The sequence below is a fragment of the Gastrolobium bilobum genome, unplaced genomic scaffold (assembly GCF_033153095.1).
Source record: "Gastrolobium bilobum isolate Gb01-03AN ecotype WA unplaced genomic scaffold, APGP_CSIRO_Gbil_v1 utg39315, whole genome shotgun sequence".
In the NCBI taxonomy this organism is placed as follows: Eukaryota; Viridiplantae; Streptophyta; class Magnoliopsida; order Fabales; family Fabaceae; genus Gastrolobium; species Gastrolobium bilobum.
Window position 1 is genome coordinate 42,996 of NW_026896798.1, and position 24,390 is coordinate 67,385.

At 33.7% G+C, this 24,390-nt stretch overlaps 1 protein-coding gene across 1 annotated transcript; it reads right to left on the reverse strand.

The window, feature by feature from the left end:
- Positions 1-1,909: 1,909 nt before the first annotated feature.
- Positions 1,910-2,955, reverse strand: LOC133302054 (aquaporin SIP1-1-like). Its single transcript, XM_061501778.1, has one exon. The coding sequence runs from the start codon at positions 2,772-2,774 to the stop codon at positions 2,055-2,057; it is 720 nt and encodes a 239-aa protein (XP_061357762.1). The 5' UTR covers positions 2,775-2,955; the 3' UTR covers positions 1,910-2,054.
- Positions 2,956-24,390: the final 21,435 nt, after the last annotated feature.

Genomic DNA, 24,390 nt, shown 5'->3' on the forward strand with positions numbered 1-24,390 from the left:
GCCGAGCTTTTGAATTGGAGCCTGAGACATTTTTATTAAACGAGCTTTTAAACAAGTTCAACTCTGGTGCCAACAACCAATTTTAGAAATGTAAGCTCGGGCCTTCACGAGCCAAGCCAAAGGCCCCTGAAAGGTCCTTGGTTCGCTTAGCACCCCTATCTACCAACTATATCGGGCTTTGTTGGTTCCCTTAAGAATTTCAAGTCTATATGCTTCTAAACAAAATTTTAAATTACTTCTTAAACCCACGTATGATTAGAGTATTTTTTTAAATTTTGAAATTTTTATGAAAAATAGAACCAACAATATAATTTAACTTACTTATTAGCTAAAGTTCTCTATTACTAATGTCCTTCGGATTGAGTTCAAACATCTTGTAAAGAATAAATTCAATTCAAAAACTTAAGTTGTTGGGTGAGACTATATTAATGTTTTATATATCTCTAACATGTCCCCTTACACGATAGTGTACTGGGCTTGAAGGGTAGACAATGCACAGGTCCACCTATCTATGCTAAGAAACTCCATAAGACTTAATTAATTATTAATTAAATAGGGGGCGGTGAAGATCGAACGCATGACACCAATTCCTGATACCATGTTAAGTGTCAATTCAACCGAAAAACTTAAACTATTGGGTGAGGTTACATTAATAATTTTATATATTTCTAACACATCAGATACATTTCAGAAAAGCAAAACTTAATTACGAGGATATTAATGCAATTTTTGAAGAGGGAGACATGATGAATAGAATGCTAAACATCTTAACTTAAACCAATACCTTATGCATAACATGGTGATATTTTTATATTAATATAATGCATTTGAAATCGTATTTTGTAAAACATCTTTAGGTTTTGATAATTTTAAAATTTTATGACTTAGCTATACATAATGTCTAAATTTTATACATTTTTTAAATGTAATGTTGTTGGGTTAGGATGAAATAAAAAATATCAAGTGATATTGAGCTATATGTTAAACCGGAGCAACCAAATCCCTAAATTATAGCATGCTACCAATATAAAAAAAAAATGACAATGTACCAATAATTAATATCAAGGACCCCAAGCATCAGCAGGACTTGTGCTCTTTAGGTGCTTATTATCTATGGGAGATTTTCTTCTTAAGCTTATATATAGGTCAAAAAGCCCAGTATAATATTATATATCAGTTTGACCCCACCCACTATTCATTAAAGCACATCCTTTCATTTTCCTGGATCTAACATCTTTGTTTGTCTATGGCTGCCTTGTTAATTTGGGCTAATTGGCCATTCGTTTCTGTTTAAATCTACACATCGATGACAATGAGCCGTAAAAAGTCTCAAAAAGTTTAGGAGATTAGTTTCTAAAGCTTGCATATCCCTGGTGGCCTATCACTGTTTTCATTACTTTTAGGACTTGTTTAGAGTAAAAAATAGAATAAGATAACTTATCATATCTTATTTTTATTTTTTGTTTGGTGGATAAATAGAATATGATTAACTTATATTATTGTTTCATTTTATCCTATTCAATACATGATTTCTTATCCTATGGGGGAGCTGAGTTAGGATTCAACAAGATAAAATATCAAAATTGATACCCAATATATTCTCATGTTATCTAATACATTTGTATTTATTGCATTATATTTTGTTTTTTCTTTCTCCTTTCTCCTTCTACATAATCTTATCAGATTGCTAATCAGGTGCTTATCAAATACAAGACAGGATATTGGTTTATCAGCCCTATATCATATCTTACACTTATCAGCCCCATATCCTATCCTGTACACCAAGGATCCCTTTTTTAACAGTTGTCAATATATAATAGCTGTGATAATTGATCTTTCATCTCGAATCCTATGCATACAGAAAGTTATTAATCCCTCAACTTTCTTGTTTTGAATACCTAATCTCATAATCAAAACCACAATATGTCCCAGGAGGAAGCTTCAACATTAATTAAAGCAAGCAAGAGATTTCTAAGTGACAAGGGAAGAAGGAGGAGAAGCAAGAATGTATGACATAAATTAACATGTAGAAAAGCTTAACTAATTGTGCTCTCTCAAGCTTTCTTCTTCTTGGTTTGTGACATAAATAGAAACCGGTAGACCAAAGCAGCAAAGATAGCCCCTATAAAAGGAAATAACCAATACACATAAAATAGCTCCCAAGTGTTATGCTTGTTGTTCACATAGGCCCATCCAAAGGCATTGGCTGGGTTCATAGAAGGCCCAGTGTACCCAGAACCTGGAATAACCAAAGCCACAGTTGCCAAAGCAATCAAATACACCTTCAATAGTGGGTTTTTAGGACCCCTTAGCATGACAAAGAGGATAACTAAGTTAAGAGTAAAAGTTAACACCCCTTCTGCTATAGCTCCTTTGTGCAAGTCCACCTTCAAGGAAGGCCCTTTCAGCATGTGCTTGTATTTGGTTGGCATCACTAGCAAGGTAACCTTGGCACCAACAGCTCCACCTGCTGCTTGAGCAGGAAATCTAACAGCCATTGATGCAAGAGATGAATCAGGTCTTAGCCCTGCAGTGTAGAAGGAAACAGTGGTTGATGGGTTGAAGCTAGCACCACCCAAGGCCCTGCCAATTAAGCTTATTGTGAAGACCATAAAGGTGCTTAGAGTTGTGGTGATGAAAAGGCCAACAAGTGAAACAGGTTGAAGACCAAGAAAAAGAGCTATCTTAGCTGTAAGAATCCTCAAAGTTGAGATACCAAAAACCCATATTGATGTCAAGATTGCATCTCCAATGGCTGCCTTTATCACCCCCATATCCTCCTTCTATTCAGAGATTTTTGCTCTGTATATCCCTATTCAATGAAACTTGAACTCTCACACACTCTCTATGGCTAAATGTTAATGGCTAAGAATTAGAGAAAGATAGAGAGAAGAAGAATCTTTGGATGTAACTGGAGAACTCCATATTCACTATCAAGAGTGATGTAACCTAGTATATAGTAGTATAATTGAATTTTTTTATGGAGATTCGTGTCCAATATTGGGATCCACATAAATGTACCTATGTCAGGCCTATGGACCAATGCAAGAAAAAAATCATAAACCAATTAAGAGATGGAAGCTGAGCCACGTGGTGGACTAATGCAACAAAAAATATTTTTATGAAAATTTCAATTTTAACCATTGTGATTTTATGATGGGTAAAGTGTGTATCATTTTAAAGGATGTAAAGTTGTGTCATTTTAATTGAGAGAAAGAGATAGATAAAGGAGGAGAGAGAGTTGACAAAAAAATAAAGGTGTGGGTCCCACTTCTTTGTGAAAGTGAAAAGATATAAGTTGTGTCATTTAAAAAAATAAACATTTTTTCCTTTTATGATTCATTATTTAATTTATGTGGTTTTAAATTTATTATTTAAGTATATTGTGCTTAAATAATTTTGTTATTTAATTTTCTGTGATTTTAAATTTTTATTTATATTTATTATAGTTATAAAAATATATTACTTAAACACCTTGAGGTTTTATGTATACATAGTATTTTTTGTTTTTTTAACTTTTATCTTATATTATTATCATATTATAAATTAAAATTATACACCTAAAAATGTAAATTTTATTTAAATTTAAATTAATAATAATATCAATTATATCCTTATAATTTTATACATTTGCATTTTTATTTTTTCTCTGTTTTATTTTATATCCTCATCTACTGCATTTAAGGCAAATAATTTTTTAAAAAATTCACTTATTTTTATCATGAAAATAAAATAAAATAAAATATTATTTTATTTTATCTATTTTTTACCTGATATCATTATAAAATTATATAAAAAAAGTAAATATCTTATTTTGATAATATTTTTTATACATCGATAATACATATTTAATTTATCTTAAATAATATTTTTTAATTTTTAAATATATGTTTAAAAGAAATAAATAAGTTTAAATAATTTATAAATTAATTTCAAAATAAATAACTTGAAATATTTTTTAATTTAATATTTAATTATTAATTTGATTATATTTTATTCGATACTGTCATAATTATATAAAATAAAATTTGAAAAGTAATATTTTTATATTTATAAGACCACAAGAAATTTAAGTGATATATTTTTGTAACCACATAAAGTGTAAGTAAAAATTTGAAACCGACGAGATTAAATGATAAATTATTTAAGCACAATAAATCTAAGTAACAAGTTTATAACCACACGATGTCAACTGAATTATAAAATCACAATGGGGGAGAATGAAATTTTCCTTATTTTTATTTTTGTAACCTCAAACTTTTTTATTTTTTATTTTTTTTTAAATGATAGAACCCACATTTGATGTCTCTACAAGAAAATACAAATTTTTCCTTGTGACATGATATTCGTAATCCCCGTAGTTTAATCATAATGTTTTTTGAAGCAACTCAAGAAATGGGGGGAATATAATTGTTGTTGCTTTCGAAGGTGGAACTGAAAACAATCTCATGTTGCACTCTCTTGTTTCGAGGGTCAAATAAAACTGATGCAGAATGCAAATTTTTAATGGGACTTATTCTTCATGCAGGCCAAGCGTAAAGTTATATTAATTAAATAGTTAATATAATGTAAGAAGGGACATTTGCCAAAAAAAAATAAAAAAATTAATAGGGACTAATTCCTTGAAATGATAATTTAAAAATAAAAATGGGATATTTGTAAAAAAAATTATAAAACTCAATCTATCTTATTTTGGAAACTATATTCTTAATATAAAATAAAAGGAAATATTGTTTCGCATGTTATATGAGACGCAACACATACACAAAAAATGAGTGGACCCATTTTTTTTTTCTCTCTTCTCCTTGGTGTGTCCCTCCTATTTTTGTGTGTGTCTTATACAACATGAGAAATAATATTACCTAAATAAAATTGGTTATGTTCACTTCTTTTATTTAAATTGCTTATTTTAATTTACCTTTTTTAAGAATAAATATTTTAAAACTGGGCATCATTGTTTCTATCTCAGATATTTTTATTTTTTAGTAAGTCTATGTCGAATATTTTATTTTAGTGATTTTGTTTCCCCTCATGTTCCATGTATTAACCATTATAAAAAAATATACCGAAAGCACATATAAAAGTAGCTAAATAAAAGAGAATTCTCTTTATTCTTAATTATAATTATTAAATAATAAAATATTCAACTTCATATAAATAGAGTCCTAAACAACCTTTTACAAGATGTTAAATGACCCTAAAACATAATTAAAATATACCAAACAATGAAATTTTAAATATAGCTAATTAAAAGTAAATCAGCATTAAACACACCTCAAATAAGGAAATAATTAAAATCAAATTAATCTAATAATTAACGGATTAAGAAAAAAATAAATCACATTCCAAATCCAAATCTTCCTATGTAAGCAAATTTTAAATGCATCTTCCACCCTCACTAGGAAAATATTCGTCGTCGAATTTGTTTCATCTTCATTAATGGTAGTTGAAAATAGGTAAAACCCATTACAAAATATTTGCTTATATATATCAAATATTTTTCCATTACGTAAATTCTGCACAATATCAAATATAACAAAAATTTGTGGTATCACATCAAGTTTAACACCATCATCTGCAAGCATCAACTTGAAGATCTCAAAGAGCACCATTGTTTGTTTATCCCTATGTGAAAGCCCATATATAAAAGTGTTCCAAGTTACCACATGTGAATTCACATTAATGTTATTAAAATTATATTACTCCAAACTAAATGAAGAATTCAATGCCTCATTTGCAAGGCCTTGTTGAGCATTGTAACACCTCGTGTGCATCTAGTGTATTATCATCAATTATAGTATTAAGCATAGCTAAATTTTAAATAGTATTGCGAAAAATTGTGAACAACTTTTTCTTTATCTACATAAATTCATTTCATGTTCAATAACGTCTATTCCCTTAAATGTTAATCATACATTAGCTATGACTACGAGTATCCTACATTAGTTGTGCGATCGGTACACCTATCAACTGGCCTTATCTCCCCAATTGTCCGACCTACATGATTATTTCATGTATCTCAGTTGAGGAGGTATGTTCCAGACCCATTTCATGTAGTGGAGCAAATACGATAGAGATCAGAGAAAATCTAACAAGCCCTACACGGCCTGCACGAATTTTAGACCGAATCGAGAAAAAGATCAGAAGCAAGACCATTCACATAGTTAAGGTGCAGTGGGAAGGACGGGCACCAGAAGAAGCAACTTGGGAACGAGAGAGTGAACTTCTAAATCAATATCCCGAGTTATTCGATAGGTATGCCTTTTAAATTTTGAGGTCAGAATTTTTAAAAGGTAGGGTGAGTATAATATCACTAATAATAAAATCATATAGTTTAGAGAATGAATGTATAATTAGAAAATTAAATTAGTTAGAAAGACTAATTGTGAATTAAATTATTTTCGGGGTAAAAGTGTGAGTAATAAAAGTAGTGGGTTAATTATGCAATGTGTGCCAAGTGAGTGAGACCCAAAATAATATACGCAAGTGACACAATCTCCTTGTACCAACTAAATCAATAATCCTAACTAAATGGTTAGAATGGAACGAGGTAATATGGAAGAAAACTAAGGGTTAAAAATGTTATTTTCCCCTCAAGATATTTTAAAATAACAAAATCTCTCTCCTCTCCCTCATTTTCCACTTTCATTTCACTCTCCTTCCTTCTCTCCCATCGTCTCTTCCTCCTCCTCTCACTCAAGAAAGAGCCTTAGCTCCATTAAAGGCAAGGAGAGCTTTCCTCCACCTTGGCTTCTCACTTGTCCATCCTTCTTCACCCTTCATCATTAAGAGACCCTTGGAGAAGACCCATTTCCTTGTTTTTGGAATCATTATCGTGCAACCCTAGGTGTGAAGCAAGAGAGGGGTCTCTTACACTTTTGGGAGCTTTAGTATCACCTCTTCCAAGTGCTTTAGGGCTTGTAAGGTGAGAAAACATTTATTTTCATGAATTTTGAGAGTTTCATGAAATGGGTTGCTAGGGTTTTCATAGAAAATTTAGGGATTTCAAATTATATGTCATAGATAGGGAGGTTAAAGCTTGAATCCTCTTTTTGATGTGTAGGAACATTGTTGTAGGTGTAGATATTGGGTTGAGACAACCTTTGAGCTAGGCCTAGTATGTTGAAATCTTAAGAACAAAGGTTGGATTTGTATTGGTGGCTTTGTGATATTGGTTTTGTTGGACCATGATGAGTTGAGATTAAAGCCTAGAAAGGTAAACTCTTGGATTTTTGGAGATTTTTCCCTTGTTGTTCCACCACACCCCATGGGTTGATGTGGTTTGCATAGCATGTGCGTACATTGGTGTGAAAATTGGGTGTATATGCATGTTCTTGTATTGCAGTTGGTCTTGCGCTTATGCTTTACTGGATTGGATGGTCTTGCGCTTATGCTTGACTCGATTGGATGGTCTTGCACTTATGCTTGACTCGATTGGATGGTGCTTATGCTTCCCTAAATGGTTCTCTGGCCAATAGAATTGTTATGTGTTGAATGTTATATGTTATTTTGATGCTTGTATAACATGTAAGTGAGCTCGGGGTTGGAGGAGTCTCCAAGGTTCCTGAGTTTACTGAGATTGTCTCTCACCCTTTGTGAGATTTATTTTCAGGATCCATAGATAGTACAGAAGATGGACCTCAGGGTAGGATGCCCGAGCAGTGATGCATACTTTCGCATTCATTTTGAATATTTTGACATGCTTGCATACTTGTATCATTTGATGGAGGCTCTAGATATTATTTTTATTATGCATGCAATTATGTCAAGACGAATATTTTGTGGGAAAGCAAGGTCAAACTTGAATCGTAATTGGGTTATCATGGGATATGTATTTTGAGTACCATTTCGATATGTAATTGAGACTATGGATAACTGTATAATCATATGAGTTCTTGTACAATTGAATAGCTCCTTATTTTAGACTATGATGAATGGTTAGATGTTAAATGATATGTTTGATATGTATGGTTTGTTAGGTACCTTCATGGGGGATTTTGGTTCTTATAATATAGGTTAAATACTTCAAAATAACCTTCCCCTATCTTGGAAAGCGAGCTTAAGTGCCCAAGGGCGGGATCAAACGCGCTACGAGGTTTGGAAATGAAAATTTTCCTTGTCGTTGCGCGCATGAGCACCCTATAGAGCGCTCAAGCACCCTGAATGACCAAAAAAATGCATTTCTCCCTGCCCCAGCGCACCTAAGCACTCTAGGGCGCACTCGAGTGCGCAAAAATGAAGAAAATATGCTCAAAGAGCGCGCTTAAGCGCTCTTGAGCACGCTCACCCAGAGACAACAACAACATGCTTTAGTAAAATGGCCATAACAGGAGCTACAAAGCTCCAAATTGGGCGCGGTTAGAACCTATGTGAAGCTAACACATAGACCCACAACCTTACAAAATTTTAGAACCATTGGAATTTTATATAAAAATTGGTATCATTTTGAAGTTGTTGATCTATTTCCAGAAGTACGATTTGAAGCGAAATTGCGAGTTGCGTAACCCGGACTATACTTAACTAATTGGTTAATATATACCTTTTCGGAAAGCCCAAAATCTATACTTTAATATAGTAAAATATGAGCGTTAACAGTTAAGTAATTTAAATTACAATAATTAATTACTCTGATGTATTGACAAGAAATGAAAAATTTTACTCACATATCCACTTTAATTACTCTAATTTCCTTTTGCACTTAATGCTATAATTAATGATAATACACCGGGTGCACAGGGGTGTTACAGCAACGGGGTTTCTCAGGTCACAGGGTAGACTGGCAACAGGATTTCCCGGGTCTATCATGGTTCTCTTCCCACTAAATGGACTAATTAAAGATTAATATAATTAATAACGAGTTGATACTTGATTTGAATTTTTTTAGTTATATTACTTAATTTGATTATTATGAGTTATATTTGTGTATATTGGATTGGGATTACCAGCTTTGCTGACTGTTTGTGTTTGTGGTTGTTTGGCTGCAATGATCCTGCGGGGGAGCAGATTTTCAGTGAAACTGGTTGTGAAGGATGAGGCTAGTTGTGGCAGAGAGGATAACGACTCAGATATTTCTAGCTAGTTCTAAAGTTTAGAAATTTTATGAGATTTATAAATGCACAAGACATATTTCCTACAGTAAATTTTAGACTTTGATTTTATTTTAATGTAATAAATATAGCCTTGCACTTGTCTATGGTACAAGTGCGGCGATAACATTTTCCAAATTTGGTTAATTCAAATTTCACATTTATTTATGATTTTAGAAATTTTATGTTTGTTAAAAATTTAGGGGTGTTACAGCAGACAACTTCTGAAGAGAGAGAAAAAAGTACAACTTCAATATTATAACTAGAGATAGGATCCTTTGACATCGGTGTCAAATTTTAAATTTGACACCTCATCTGAGAGTTGTTAGATAAAAAAAATCAATGGTGTCACATGCTTACAAATCAGAGTTGTTGATTTTTTTGATTTAACGACTCTCGGATGAGGTGTCAAATTTCAAATTTGAACTCGGTGTCAAAGGATCCTACCTCTTATAACTATATACTACCCGTAATAGTTATAACTACTAAAAGGACACAACATTGTGTCCTTTAAAATGACAAATTTTTTTTCCCATTTTATATATGCTTTAATATTTCTACAGTGAATGTAGATAAGTTATCTACATTTACTTTCAAAACGACGTCGTTTTGAGTTTAAAGATTAAAATATTATAATTATAAAACTATTATAACCTTGAAATAAGTTATAATTACAAAAACATATTGATTTCTGCCCCAAAATGATGTGATTTTGGGTTCAATATAGATAACTTATTCACATCGCTGCAAAAAAACGAACCCTTTATATATGATAGGGTTTAATATTTCTGTGTTAGTTATAATTTTTTTTACCTCACTCATAAAAGTGAGCGGGTCTTATTAACTTTTTTTTCTCTTTTTTCACAATGATACTGAGCTATATGAGTGTGTCAGGAAAAACTTTATGCGACAAAAATAAAAATATTATATATATATATAGAGGAAGGTTATACTTACAACCTTTTATTTTTATAACCTCTTACAACCATATATCATAACCGTTGATTTCCGCCAATCAACGGTTGTCATTTATTATGAATTAATAATTAATTAATAAATTTAATTTGTGAAAATCATAACCGTTGATTGGTGAAAATCAACGGTTATGATATATGGTTGTAAGAGGTTTAAAAAAAAGGTTATAACTATAACATATCCCATATATATATATATATATATATATATATATATATATATATATATATCATAAGAAGCATAAAGAGATATTAGTAGTTTTCGTAAAAAATTAATCATAATTTAAATGTAATGAGTGGATGAATTAAGATAAGCACTATTATACTTACGCTCAAACCTAGATTTTATTGAGTTTTGTAAAAGAGCACTGACCTACTCTAAACGGATACCCAACTAAAAGCAACTTTGAAACTTTGAATTAACTTATTTCACATTTAAAATAAGGGGTTTATTTTTATTATGTTACATAACATAGAATTATTTTTCTATACACACAAATTTTATATGGGACCCACTTTAAATTTTTTCTCTTTTTCCTATTCTCTCTCCTCTCTCTTCCTTTTGTGAGAGTAGGAAGTTTGTTTTTATGTTATGTTACCTAACAAAAACATTTCCGTTAAATAATATTTTAGTCATAAGTTTGTTTCTTGAGCATACTGATTAAGTTTTTATGAAAAATAATAATTTAATCAACATTTGCATATAAAATGGTCAATTTTTTTAGTAGTGAGAGAAATGACTGGTGAGAAAGATTTGAAAAAAAAAATTAAAGAAGTTAATATTTAAACTTTGGCTAAGTTGATATTCATCTTCTTTTTTATTTGTTTAATATAAGTAAGTTCATATTTATTTATATTACTTTATATTGAAGCTAATACAATAAGAGATATTTCTTACCACATAAGAAATGTCATCACACACACCTAACTTCAATGAGATTTTCGTTTTTTTCTTTTTCTTTTTGGTACAAGTTTAACGAGATTTGAATGTAAAACATTTTTAGATTTAATCTTCAATCCTTCCCTTATCAAACACAGGTGCATTACCAATGTTTCATAGAATTTTTCATTTATTTATAAGCAGAAAGAAAAAAAGAGAGGAGGGGTGGTGTGGGGAACAGATCCGGAATCAGAAATCTATCAAATATGGAATTCAAAAGAAAAAAAGAAATCTATCAAATATGAAATATGTTGTGATTTGTTTCTGCATTCGGTCTGAAAGAAGTTATTTTGATTTTTGACACAACACAGAAAGTTTAAGTGAGGTTAGTCTGAAAATTCAATCATTAATAGGAAATATTAGTCTCTTTATAAAAAGATAATTTATTTTATTTTTTCTCAGTTCGATTTCCGCACCTTACTTTTTTTTTTTTTTTCTTGTAATGATAGAACCCACTCAGTTTCTCTCTACAACATAAGATATTTATCTTATGTAAAAAGAGATTAATAAAACCCATCATTAAAGTAATAAACTTTTTGTACCAAAAACATGATAGCATTTATGGAATAGATTAGGTGACCCACGGAATGAACGTACATAATTAAAATTATTGTAATAGTGTCACGACTCACTGTGTCAGAGATATTTGTTACCCGCTATCAATGCACAAGACTATGGTTTTCAAACAACTGCTGACAACTTATTCATCCCTTTGTACAAAAAAAATAAAATAAAGAATAACATATTCATCCCTAGTAAATGATAACCTTCTGTATGTCACCGCATGTTAAATCAAATCAGGCTAAGCTCTTTTTACATTCTCCATCTTAAAAGAGCAACTGCTAACATACAAGTAAATAAAATTAAACCTTGGATTCGGCAGAAGCTACTCATTAGTAATTTTAGGGGGCGTTTGGTAGAGGAGAAATTTTTATTTATCTGGGAAATAATTATAACTGGGGAATATATATGTTCTGGAATATTATTAAAAGGTGTTTGGTATGATAAAAATTTCCCTGGATTTCATGGTTAATTTTACTGAATGTGTGTTTGGTTAGTTATGAAATATTAATGGGAAAGTGTGAGTATTTTACGAAAATAACCTCAGATTTACGTTTTATTTGAAATATTATATTGTGGTTTTGAAAACGAAAAGGGTTTGCTGTGAGATACCAAAGGAAAAGGCTGGTCGACATCTCTGCTTTGGCATCGAACGTGTGGTTTCCCTGAGGAAGCGTTTGAGAGAGTCATTGGCCCCTCTTCGTCGTCGGACAAGCGAAGCGGCTAAAGCAACTCATCAGGTATAGTCTTCTATTCTATCCGAGATGAAGCTATGCTTGAATAACGTTTTTGTTCGAATACAATGTGTGCTTCTAGGTGAATCAATTACAGTGATATGAAGGATCCAAATTTGATCTTGATTTTGCATCCTATCGAGCTTGATGGGTCAAGGTAGCTTGAAGAACCCAAGGCCTTTACTTTCCTCGTTTCTGAGTCGATGAGAACGTAGTATTTAGAAATCGTAGGTCGAATTTGAAATAATGAAAATGATAGGGTTAGGTTTGTTCACGGATTATATGTTATTATGCTGCCTATTGGAACTTAAATTAGGGTGAAATGGTTCGCATTTAACCTTCCCTTTTAAAAAAAAAATGATTGACAGATTGTAAATGTCTGCTTGGAGTGGGTTGAAAACCACATGCAGCAAAGGATGATTGTGTATGTCCTTACAATTTTCTGCATTCATTGTTGGTGTAGGGTTTATTCCACTCATTGTCAGGGAAAGATATCAAGTGAAGCTTTGAAGGTAGAATGGGTGGAGACGGTGTTGGTAAAAGCGGGTACGGAAGTGTTTTTTCTGGGGATTCGTCATCTGCGTCCTCATCGAAGCTGCTAATTTGTGGGTGTGGAATGAGGGCGGTTTTGCGGAAGTCTCGCACAGAAAGAAATCCAGGAAGGAAGTTCCTTGGGTGCCCCAACTTCTCAAGAAATGAGAAGTGTGGCTTTTTTCAGTGGGTTGATGAACCCACTTGTCCTAATTGCATTAAGAAGGACACGTTGCTGAAGTTTTTGTTTGTTGTGGTAATTATTGAGAGTGTAGTACTTGGGGTCGTGTTATATAATAAGTAGTTAAGTTGTTGACTTGTATGATTAAGTATTTCGTTTGTTAACTTTTTTGTATGCCGTAAAGATGTTAACAAACAATGTTGTAATTGAGGACAAATGGTAGTATTCTTGTAGAACTCTAACATGATGTAGTGGGTTTTAATGTTAGGTATTTGTCTTTGTCAAATGTGAAGCATGTTATATTATTGTCCCCTTATGTATATGACTTTTATTTTGCATTGGCTTTGTTTCTGAACTTTGTAATGTATATTAATGTTAGGTATTTTTGCAATGTTGTTATTTTTAAGATTTGAATAACATTTGGGTGGAACCATATATACCTGTTGTCCTCATTAACTCACTGCAGGAGTTGAATGAGTAGTGAAGTCTTCAAGCCTAAACATACAAGTTACAACAAGGCAAACCCCATGTAAGGTAAGACTCTCTGTATACAAGGCAAACCCAAAATAGGATCATTTTTCTTGACATAGACATGTGTACTAGTCTGCATGTATGCGAATGATAAGCAGGCAAGAGATCTCATTGGCCTTGCTTAATCTTCGGAGGCATAAAATGCATACGAATGATATGCAGGTAAATCAACCTAACTTATATCTGATTCCAATTTATATAATTTAACTATTATGCTAACAAATTTTAGTTTGTGATTACTTCATATTTCTGGATATTTGACTTATATCTGTTGTTGCTCTTTTTTATCTGCCTAGTGTTTTTTTTTAATTCTTATAATTTCTTGGGGAATGACTACTTGCTTTCTCATATGATTTAGGTATATTGTGGTGGAATTCGCCTTGATACTGCTGTACTCACTGGTATACATTTGTTCAATTTTATCATTTCAATAGTATTTGGAGTCAGACTAGTAAATCGCATTGCTATCATGCTGCCGCGGCCTCCTCCTCTTGACGCGATCAAAATGGAAACCATGTTATTCAGAAGTGTATAGAGTGTGTTCCTCAAGATAGAATTCAATTTATTGTCTCATCTTTTTATGGGCAAGTTGTTGCACTTTCTACTCATCCTTATGGATGCAGAGTAATTCAGGTTAGACCATTGAACATGGTATTCATTTTCTGTTGAGGTAGTGATGAGTTTTTTTTTTCTTTTACCACTTTATTTAACTGTTAACAGTTTGCATGGATGCTAACAGAGGGTTCTAGAACATTGTGATGATCTAAATACACAACAATGCATGATGGCTGAAATCATGCAATCTGTCTGCACTTTAGCACAGGATCAATATGGAAATTATGTTATTCAGGTATGTAGCATTCAGTATATGAATTTGTTTCATTTAGATGATAGGAAATGCACATCAGCACTAGAGGTGCAGATTTTCTGCTCTGCACTTCTGCACTTATACCCACACTTGTAATATGCATTATAGGTTGGTGACTTCGGTTGTTTTTTGATTTTAGAAGAGAGCAAAGTTCTTGTTTGTAATTTGACAAAGATATTTTTCTGCTTCTGTCTTGGTCTTAGGCTCTTAGCCATTTGTTGGTCATCCCTGACTCCTTGTTAAGAATGAAAGACTGAAATCTGAAGTAGTCATCTTCTAACAAAATTGTTGGATGTATGTTGCTTCAGTTTTTCTGAGGCTGAAGATCTCGTCACTTAATCTCGTCAATTTTTGTTCTATAAATATATATGTAACGACTATATATTGGTTTACTTAACTGATTGACATTATTAATGTATATTTTGCCTTGAATGAGTTTCCAGTTTTACAGTATGATGTTTTATAGTGAAAAATTGGGTTTATATAAAGGTGCATGTTGGAGAATTTTTGCAAGTTTGGTGGGTGCAAATTGATATTCTTCTAATAAAATAATGACTAATTCTTTAGGTGTGACATTTAAACTGACTGCATTACATGTAATCAGCTTTTGGTATTAGACCTTTATTTTGGGAAAATGAAGCATGTGACTTATACATCTCGTTGCTTTCTATAATTTTGCAGATACCTACACATCTATCTTCACAAACTCCCTTCTCATTGTTCTACTGGCAAGCCACTTGCTTCTAATGATACCCATTTTCCACAGCCACAAAATGTGATTATAGATCAAGGTGATAAGTTGTTTTAAGTTCAAGACAAATCTGATATTGCTGAAGATGGCACTATTGCTGCCAAAGAAAACCAGTACCCTGAGTATCCTCATAGCAGTCTAACATATGATGATACAAGTAAAGATTCTGGGGTGCAAACTGAAGGGATTGTTGACATTAAAAGCACAGAGACATATATTGTTCCAAGACAGTTAGTAGTTGTTGGTTTAGGATTTTGTTTAGGGCTTTAATTTCAATTTTATACTGATTGTAAGGATTGTTAAAGAGTTTTAAATGAATTAAAGATTGACTGAATTCTGGCACAATGAGCTACCCAGAAATTTGTATGTCACTACATGGATAGTGATGCACGGTTGTAATTACAAATGTAACATTAGTATTGCTCTACTTACAATATCCATTTGGAATAGACTTTTCTCCTCAATCTGTGTACACATGTATGATCATAGCAGATTATTAAAAATAAATTAATGAGTGAGACCTAATTAATGAAGGAGACCTAATCATTATATATCCATTTTTATGAAGGTTATATCAAGATAAATCATTGAAATGTTGAAAATATGAAAAATTGCAACAACTTATGCTGATCAAGTGACTACCCTTATTAAGCCACTCAAACTTTACCAATGCTTAGTATCATTAAATGTCAAAGCACACTTTAAATCATACTTATCAAACCTGCAAAATGATGCACAGTGGTTGTCCTAAAAACTGCTATAGCATGGAACATAGTTGCTATACTGATTGATTATATTATCATGTTAAATAGTTTATACTCCATATAATTGCAGGTGGCCTTCATAGTTTATACTCTGTCATCAATAGATGAAGCCTCACTAGAATCAAGCAGCCAAAAGACAAAGAATTGTGGATAACCCGATTGAGGCATTGGCATAAGGACAAAATAAGCCACGCAAATATGTTATGATGAACCTATATATTGGTAATAGTGAAAAGAACAAGACACTCTGATAAGCATGGAACAACCACTTTCTGAATTGCTAGTGTCATAACATATGGTTAATAACATATTAAGTACAGTTATAGATGAGGTACATGCATACTACATAAATACGAATGACTACAACAAGGTGATCCAGTGGCTTTATGCTGAGTCTTCAAGCAAAATAGGGTTTGTCTCTGTTTGTGCCCATCAAACATGTTGCCAATCTCCAAACTGATGATGATGGATGCCAAACAATGCCCAACCCTTGATTAACCTTTGATCTGTAAGGATTGATTCGTAATACCCCTGCATGTGAAAAAATAAACAAGATTAATGTTTATATTAAAAACAGCCACTGCTGAATGGGTACATTTCATAATTACAATCCAACCTTGATTAAACAGCCACTGGAATAGGACCAAGTCAAACAATATTGATTAATATTTACATACCCAGAGCGTGATATGTCTATGCTTGCAGTTGCCATACAAAACCGAAAGAGAATGAAGCATATCCAAAAATCCTCACTCCAAGCTAGGTTCGTTGACTGTCTTCATTAGTTTCCAGCCAAAAATAGGATACTGTGGGAGACTTCCAAAAACAATACTTCAGCATAATAAAAGTTAAACCATTCGCAGCTATGTAAACCCAAGAATAGGACCAAAATAGCAAAATACATCATTGGGTTATCAAAAAAGTGTTCCCTTCTTGCTTCTACAGTTTTTGCATTAAAGATGCTACCACAAAGTGCCTGTCCTCTTCACCACCATGCAGGAAAATGTCCATTACAATGGCATCCTTGGACATTAGCACATCCATATTAACCCTCTGATCAACTGTAAGTTGTTCAAACTTTTTCAACTCTTGGATAATAGCTATGTTCCTTGTGCTTTCCTCAGACTGCTTGTCTAAACATGTTATCAACCTGTCTAATTTCTCATTGGTGCTACGATAGTCATTACTTATCTCCTTAATTGCCATACCTACTTCATTCTGTAGAGCGTCCTCACTCCTTGCTCTCTTTTTTCCCCTTTTTGCAACTGAAACAGACACAGGAGAGTGCGGTGTGGGTTCTTGTGTGGCAGTGTCATTCATTGCATGCTCCCAATTATGTGTCTGTGTATTGTCCCCAAAAAGTTCATATAAATCATCAATTGCAGTCCCACTTTCAGCATAAGCGGTTGTTTCTTTTTCCAACCCTGTAATTGCATCTTCAGGGACCTCCAAATGATCTCCTGTGGCAACGTCCTTCCCAAAAAGTGGAGCCAGTTGATGAAAGTGTGGGAAAGGTTTTTTGTACAAGCCTTTGGCATTTGGGTGTGTCTTCAATGAAACATAGAAATGATTAAAAAAATGCATAGCTTAAAATGAATAACTTAAAAGCACATGTAACATATGTTCTGAGATAGTGTGCATTATCTTGACCCAGTCCATGTAAATTTCCTTTTCAACCTCGATCATTTTCAGTCTATCGTTCCATCCAAAGCCACTCCCCCCTCCGAGCCCGGTCATTTCACAAATTGCATTGTAATGTTTTTTCAACAATTTGATCCTCGATGTAATGTGCGGAATACCTTTCAAGGTACAGTCTGGTATCTTTCTATGCATCAACTTTTCAATATGAAGTGGAAATCCAACCTTGAAACCGTTGTCACCCTTCCATGCTAATCCTGACTCAAGGAGACACTCTACAAGCACTCTGTCCTCTTCGGTTGTCCAAGTATGATTTTTTCTCATTTTGGGTTGACTATTGTCTTCAGCCATCTGCACCTATGTATGAAGGTAATATATTGTGCATGGTGAACCAAAGCAATATGACATAATAGTTCAATAATAAAGGAAGTTCTAAAATCACTACATTGGCATAAGGAATGTATTACAAACAATGCACACTGTTGCATGTCATTAAATCAAACACATTGGACTAATAGTTTAAACACAATAGTTTAAAATATCTGACATCATTAAAACAACCAATGAAAAAAACACAATCAATGTCCATTTCTCCACGTATCAAACATCTGTTGTGCCATTTCATCCCTCCAATGTGTCCATGCATTAGAGGACTCAACATGCGTAATCATTTCATGTCCTTCGAAGTGATCTTCGCCTTCGGTATTGTCCATTGCATTGTCGTCTAAAGGGTCAATGGGCATTTCCCTTCTTATGTGATTATGAAGTAGACAACAAGCAATGATTATACGACACTGCGTTTTAACTGGATAAAATGATTTCGATCGTACAATCGCCCAACGCCCCTTCAACATCCCAAAACATCGTTCAATGACATTCCTAGCACTTGAATGTTTCATGTTAAAAAATTCATGCGGTGTTGTTGGTTGTGCCCCATGTCTCCACTCACTTAGATGGTACCTTTGCCCTCTATAAGGTGTAAGGAATCCTTCCCCATTTATATAACCAGCATCACACAAATAATAGTATCCTGCAAAATGTAATGGAGTCATTATATATCCATATATATAAGATATTATGATCAGACACGCATGTATTGGTATCATGTTAACAACATTGCATGATTGTTCAGATACCTTTTGGCACCCGTAGTCCATTGTTTCGAGATATAGCATCTCGGAGGACTTTCGAATCTGCTGCTGAACCCTCCCAACCAGGCAAGACAAAAATAAATTGGCAATCTTGTGAACAAACACCCAACACGTTTGTCGCTATCTCACTTTTCCTAGTCCGGTATCTTGGCTTATCAGCCAAGAGGGGATTGACTTTGATGTGGGTCCCATCTAGGGCTCCTATACAATTCTTTCATTCCAAATGTACACAATAAAAGACAAGTCAATAGAATTCGAACAACACATTTCGTAAATTTAAAGACAATTACATGTATTAAGGTGCGATACCTTAAACCATTTCCATCTGTCATCAGTTGAGTTTTGAGGTACGGGCTCAGGCCGCTTCAGTAGAACCTGATGACATCTTAACACAGCCAGCAACACCTTTGTGAACTGTCTGCTTATTGTTTCACCAGACCGCATAAACTGTCTTTTAATTATTCGATTTTTAACATCGTGAGCCAAAATGTGAAGAAATATTGCAACCATCTCTTCTACAGCCATGTGCTTCGACGGTTCAAGCATGCCAACTGTTTTAACTAAGTCACACAATGCATGAAAAGATCTCCTATCCATCCTTGTATTCTCAATACAAGCTGTGTCACTAAAATACACTATTTTATGCAGATTGACTTCCCTGATAGGAACCCTATTGCAATTATTCCATGTGACTCTCCTCCTTGAATTTTTCCTTTTTTCACTTTCAGCTAATAACAAACCATAAACTCTCAATAAAACCATGGTCAACTTATTCAAAGACTGCAGTTGACAAATGAGAACAACAATGACACTCAACTTCATTCCATTGTTCATTGCCATGATCTAACACAAGAAGGTCAAATTTAATTCAAATATCTCAAAATATCCACAACATACAAAAACATAAAATACAAAAAAATTATATGCTGAGGACCATTGAAATAATACTATTTTGTCAATGTCAATGTACAGAACCACAACTGACATCCATGCCAATGACCTATTATTATAGTTTTACACTCATGCACTCAAAGGTAAGTTGGACACTGTTTCAAGCTGTCATCGTGCTCCATTTATTAATAAAACACATAAAAAAAATTAACATTTAAAAATTACACTGGACAACAAAAAATCACATCCCATAGTTCAAATGTCCAGTATGTTGTGAGACCAATCGAAAACACAAAAAAAATTATAACTCACAAAATTAATAAAAGCCAAATACAGTGCCACTTATCATAGATATCATTTTGACAATGTCATGCTTTCTCGCCAAACCCCATTTTTTGTCAATTCTTTTCCATAAAAAAAAGGCATATAAACTTTCTTGATGTTTTTTAACATAAACAAAACAAAGACTCCATTCTGACCCTACACAAATTGTACATGTTCTGTACAAACAATTACACAACAGGTTGCCGAAAAGATGAACTCGGTTACGCAACATGTGTATAAAAAAAAATTAAAAAAAAATTCACAAGACGAGCAGGTATTTCATATGGGTATTCAACTTTCAACAAATACATAGCAGTATTTCTTTTTCTTATACAATGGTCCTTAAACGGGTTGCACATCTCCTACCAGTCATCAAAAATCAAATAACCTCTCACCCAACACGTTTGACCTTACGGATGACAAAAACATTAAAATAGAACTCACATAGAAGGAGTACCTCGTCAATGGGAGACTTGCGCTTGGAAGTAGTAGATCTGTTGCTACCACGATCAATAACAGCCTTCCTCCAAATTGATTTGATCAAACTGTTGACAACAAAAAAAACCAACACAAAATTTATATCAGATTCTACATGCATGCCGACAATATCAATACATTCCACCACTTTACCTTTCTCACGTGAAGCTCAATGTAAGTCTCCAAGCGGATGACCAGCGCTGGTCAAGATCTTCTCCAAAGCCAGTTATGAAGTCCCCACGTTGCTTTAGTAGAAAAAGAAACAAATCGTACCAAAATAAGGGTTATTTTAGTCAATAGTTTCGCGCCTCAAATGTTATTTGCCCGGGACTGAAACACTTCCACGTTTTCTATGGACTTTAACAATTGGATTTGGCACTGTACATAACACACAATACAAATTCACGGCATTTCTTTGTACTCTGGAAACCTTCGCTTTTTTGCTTACCAAACGCGGGTTTAATTTATGTCAAAGCTAGCTTGCCCGGGCATCTCAAAATAAGTCGGCTACACAACAGCCCCTTAGAGTTTTAAGATTTTCTTCCATCATTAAGCATTAGTTTTAGAGAAATATTACTCTCCTTTTATATAAGACAATTTTTCTCTTTCTTGCTCACTTTGATTTTTTTATTTTTTTGTAATGATAAGAGCCATCTATTTTCTCTCTACAATATAAAATAACTATTTTATGTAAAAAGAGAATATTAAAAATACTTAGTTTTAATATGTAACCTTTCTTGCAGACAAAAGCAAATGCCATTCAAGCACTATACTTTTCTGGTAATCTTTTAGAGTCATTGCTTCTGCTGAAGGATCTTCTAATTCTCTTTCCCCCCTCCGACATTATCTCTTTTTATATCACACCAGTGTAGGCTATGCTGTAAAGCAAAAGAAGCAAAAGGCAAAAGAAAAGTGTAGGCAGTGACTGATTTGCACAAAGATAAAAAGGAGTTATGTTTAAAAAAAATAGAGCTTGGTTAGTTGGCTTGATTTCTTTGCTTGAAACTTGAAACTGGTTGTCATTTTCCTATATCAACATTTGGGTTAGAGAGAGAAGGAGAAACTGAGAAATGGGTTACTCAACGAGACTGTGTTGTGTTTTATTGTTGGTAGTGTTGCTGGTTGCATGTGCAAGTGGGTGGGGGACCCTTACAGGTTCAACACTTGGAATGTCACATATGGGGACATTTTATCCCCTTGGAGTTAAACAAAAGGTCATTTTTTTTTCATTATTGTTTGAATTTTTTCTATTATTTTTTATCACTTCAGTTTTTGTTATGAATGAAATGAATATATGGTGTGTGAAATGGCAGGAGATATTGATAAACAGGCAATTCCCATGGCCACAGATTGAGTCTGTGACCAATGATAACTTGATTATCAATGTTTTCAACAACTTGGATGAACCTTTCCTCAATCTCTTGGTTAGTCTCTCTCCTTGTTAACCTTCTTTTGTTAGTCGACTCTTACAAGGACATGGTCCAACCGGTAAGGGATTGTTCCAACTTAACGAGTGATCTTGAATTCGAGTTTTTTTGGAATGTAGCTGTGTTAAAATTTGACAAGGAAAGTTTTGTCGCTCATGTGATTCTACCCGGCTTGAATCGAACTAATCAAGTAATAGATGGATCAATCGATGAATAATATAAAAAAAAAAAAATCACCAGTAGACAAAATCTCTTCTTTTTATCTTTTGTTTTTTGCACCATTTATGAGTGCCTATTTTCGGACACTATGGCATGTAAGAACACGAATTCTTTAAATAATCCTAGTAGATATTTTGAGAGAGATTTCCAAGTTCACTAGCAAACGGTGTCGTTTAACAGGAACAATGCAAGTGTAGGATCATGGTTGGTTAGGTATATTGGAGTATAATGTATGGTAGATCTAGATAATTTGAAAAACTGCTGAACTGGAACTGTCTGATTTTCTGTTGGAAATGTTAGATGCTGATGTGATTCAATGAATCTTAGGACGCTTCAATTTAAACCAAAGTGCTTATAATACCTGATTGAAATCTAAAATTATTCTCTGATCAAGAAAATATAAATTATTCGTAGTTGTTATAATATAAAACATGAATGGAATCTCGGTTTTGCTCCTACTAATAACAGGCAATATAGAGGTGTTGGATCAAGTGCTTGTCACTAGACCAAAAGTTATGGTTATAGTGATAAGTGCTCGGTCCAACATTGGGTACTAGAGTTGGGATTATGGGTTCAATTTCCTGAATGACACTTTGTACAAGGCAAGTATTGGAAATGGGATTGTTGATGAGACCAGCATCCTGCCTTGGTAAGGTCTGGTGGGAGTTGGAGTCAAATCAAACCATGATATTTGAGCTGGTAAAGGTAAGTAGAAAAAGTTGTCCCGGAACTAATAGTTATAGTTTTTGGCATAATGGTAAGCGCTCGATTCAAAAATTTCCTTACGGGAAAGCCTCGCGGTAATGGTTGATGTGTAAATTAGTGAGAACCAAATATAAAAGTGAATAACAATATCAGGACTAATACTGCAATATACATATAAATTCTATTATTCATGTGCCGAGAATTCAGTGTTAGACTATGTGATGCTTTATAGGAATGGAGTGCAGCAGAGGAGAAACTCATGGCAGGATAGAGTTTATGGTACCAATTGTCCAATACCACCAGGGCAGAACTTCACTTATGGTTCTTCAAGTAAAGGATCAGATTGGAAGCTACTTCTATTTTCCTTCTCTTGCATTCCACAAGGCAGCAGGAGGTTATGGTGGTTTGAAAATTGCTAGTCGCTCTGTGATTCCTGTACCTTTCCCTCCTCCAGAAGGAGATTTCACCCTATTGGCAGGAGATTAGTACAAGAGAAATCACACAGTAAGTTGCTTTCTTTGGATAAATGTGTTAAACTTAGAGAAATTGGGATAAAATCTTATGTTCTCCTTTGGAGAATTCTCATTTAAATAGTATGATATAATTACCCAATCATAACTATACAATCATAACCTACAGCTAGCTAATTAATTAAGGATATAATTACACAATCATAACCTACAGCTGGCTAATTAATTAAGGATATAATTACAAATCATAACCTACAGCTGGCTAATTAATTAAGGATATAATTACAAATCTGCACAAATAATGCCAAATATTCTGCTCATCAATTCTATTGACATCCCCCCTCAAATTGATGCTTGTGAATCTACAAGCATCAATTTGCTGACGAGGAAATTATGTCATTGACGTGTCAAAGACTTGGTGAGGATGTCGACTAGTTGAACAGATGTTGAGACATGAGGTAGAGTGATAATTCTACGGTCATAAGCTTCCCTGATTGAATGACAATCAACCTCTATGTGCTTTGTTCTTTCATGGTATACATGATTTGCTGCAATCTGTATGGCACTTGTATTATCAGCATACAACGGAGTTGGTGTTGCTTGTGAATAACCAAGTTCTGAAAGAAGGCCTCGTAACCAAATAATCTCAGAGCATGCTGCAGACATGGACCGATATTCTGCTTCAGTGGAGGATTTAGAGACAGATTCTTGTTTCTTGCATTTCCAGGAGATAGGGGCATCTCCTAAAAACATACACCAGCCAGTAGTAGACTTCCTTGTGTCGGGACATCCAGCCCAATCAGCATCGCTGTATGCTAGAAGTTGTATTGTTGCATTTGTCGGAAAGAAGATACCACGGCTGGGAGTGGCCAACAAATATTTAATGATTCGTTGTACTGCTGTAAGATGCAAGTGTCTAGGATTTTGCATGAATTTGCTGACTGTGTGGACAGCAAAAGAGATATCAGGTCTTGTGATGGTGAGGTAAATGAGACTTCCTACCAACTTTCGATATAAAGTTGGGTCTTGTATAAGGTCACCTTCATCCCATCTTAACTTTACATTAACTTCCATGGGAGTGTCAACCATAGTTGCAGTGGTGAGACCAGCTAGCTGAATTAGATCCTGAGTATATTTGTGCTGAGTGACAAAGATGCCTTTTTGTTG